The following is a 1,672-nucleotide window of genomic DNA, read 5'->3' on the forward strand; positions in this document are numbered from 1 at the left end:
AAAATTTCAAAATTAATAGTGTCAAAGGCCTTTTGAAAATCAATAAAAATCCCCAATGTGTGTTTCTTGTTGTCCCAGGCACTGGTAACACCTTCTACAAATTCAGTAATTGCAAGCGCTGTAGATCTATTAGATCTAAAACCATACTGCTTTTCAGTTAAAATTTTATGTTTGTCCAAAAATTTATCTAATCTAGCATTAAAGAGTTTTTCTAAGATTTTAGAGAACTGCGATAATAAAGAAATTGGTCTATAATTTGTAATATTATGCCTATCTCCACATTTATATAACGGAATAACCTTTGCTATTTTCATACAATTGGGAAATTTTCCTGTTTGGAAGGACAAATTGTTACAGCAGGTCACGTTAATGTGTGCACTGCTATTTCACGCTACAAGCTACAGGGCTCACGTTAGAGGGTAGAGATGATGTGATCCACTCTAGGGATCTGCCATATTATATCAGACAGCTCCTTGGGCCATAAACGTGAGACTATACTTCTCTATACATGTTATACTGTATGTTGATCATTAATTGACAGCCAGACACAGCAACGTAACACTTAGGCAAAATCATATCAAAATGCACAGTGTGCACAGGATTGCAGCTGCAGGTGCCACTGAATCCAACAACACAGCATAGGAAAGGCAAGCAGAAAGCACAAATGCTGGAGAGTTACGAGTGCTTCATTGATGACAATCTGGCAGTGAGTGACTGTGGAGACTTGGCTCACATGCTGGATGAGAGCAGAGCAGGTAGCAAAAAAAGGGAAACCTGGATCAAAGGCAGGGGCTGAGTCTAACACTACAGGGAAAACAAGTGGTGGAGACAGGACATAGACTGTGACAAAAAAATATCTGTTCTGTGCATGTGAAACTCTTTCAGATAAATGCATCAGCTCACAGACAGATTTAAAACAAGACACTTCTCTTGTTAAAGACCACTTCACCACAAATTCATCTTCTCAGATTGCTTTCCATGAAGTCCAGCATCTTCTCCCATGCATCTTCCTGGGCAGCAGCGTGGGGGGTGGGCTGACCTCCCCACAGAGTGAACACTGCAGGAGAAAAAAGAACAAACATCAGAACTACAATTATTTTCGCTTTAATATTATGATCAAGGGTCTAACAGTTAAAATGTAATGACAACAAGTATAAAACTGGATCAGGCTCACATTTTTTTGGTTTACTGCGCCACAGAGCTAATCTTGCATTTGGCGCGTAAGGCGGCTCAATCAGGTGACCGGCACCGGGGTATGACAACCGGGTGAACAGCTCAGATTTACCCGCAGCCTTCAGAGTCTCCTCAATCTGAGAACAAATCAAAAAAAAAAGAAAGAAAGAGGGGAAATGCACATTTAAATTGCAAGAAAATCAGGGTCATTTAGAGCTGAAGTGGTCAGTCTTTAAAATTCAGGTTGTTCAACTGCTGGAATTAAAAAGGATCACAAACAGTTTAGGAAAACACTGGATATTTAACCAGTGTTAATTAATTAATTATTACCTACCACATTTGCACTTTCTATGCTTGCAGCGCTCGGGTCATCTTCACTCACAATGACCATTAATGGGCAAGCAATGTTCTCTATCTGCAAACACTCAAGAAATGATTTTAGATCAGTGTTGGAAATGATAAAAAAAATATTGCTAGGATATTGTCAGTGCACATGTAT

The 1,672-nt window shown here is 39.4% G+C and overlaps 1 protein-coding gene across 2 annotated transcripts in view; it reads right to left on the reverse strand.

Moving 5' to 3' along the window:
• Positions 1 to 18: 18 nt before the first annotated feature.
• LOC109956175 (bile acid-CoA:amino acid N-acyltransferase-like) overlaps positions 19 to 1,672 on the reverse strand; it is a 24,849-nt gene continuing 23,195 nt past the window's right edge. For both annotated transcript variants that reach the window (XM_020593100.1, XM_020593103.1), the window contains exons 9-11: positions 1,508 to 1,588; positions 1,175 to 1,310; positions 19 to 1,057 (exon numbers count right to left, since the gene is read on the reverse strand). In XM_020593100.1, coding sequence (XP_020448756.1) covers positions 957 to 1,057; positions 1,175 to 1,310; positions 1,508 to 1,588 — 318 coding nt within the window. In that variant the 3' untranslated portion in view covers positions 19 to 956. The remainder of the gene's footprint in view (positions 1,058 to 1,174; positions 1,311 to 1,507; positions 1,589 to 1,672) is intronic.

Source organism: Monopterus albus, unplaced genomic scaffold, assembly GCF_001952655.1.
Source record: "Monopterus albus unplaced genomic scaffold, M_albus_1.0 scaffold18.1, whole genome shotgun sequence".
NCBI lineage: Eukaryota > Metazoa > Chordata > Actinopteri > Synbranchiformes > Synbranchidae > Monopterus > Monopterus albus.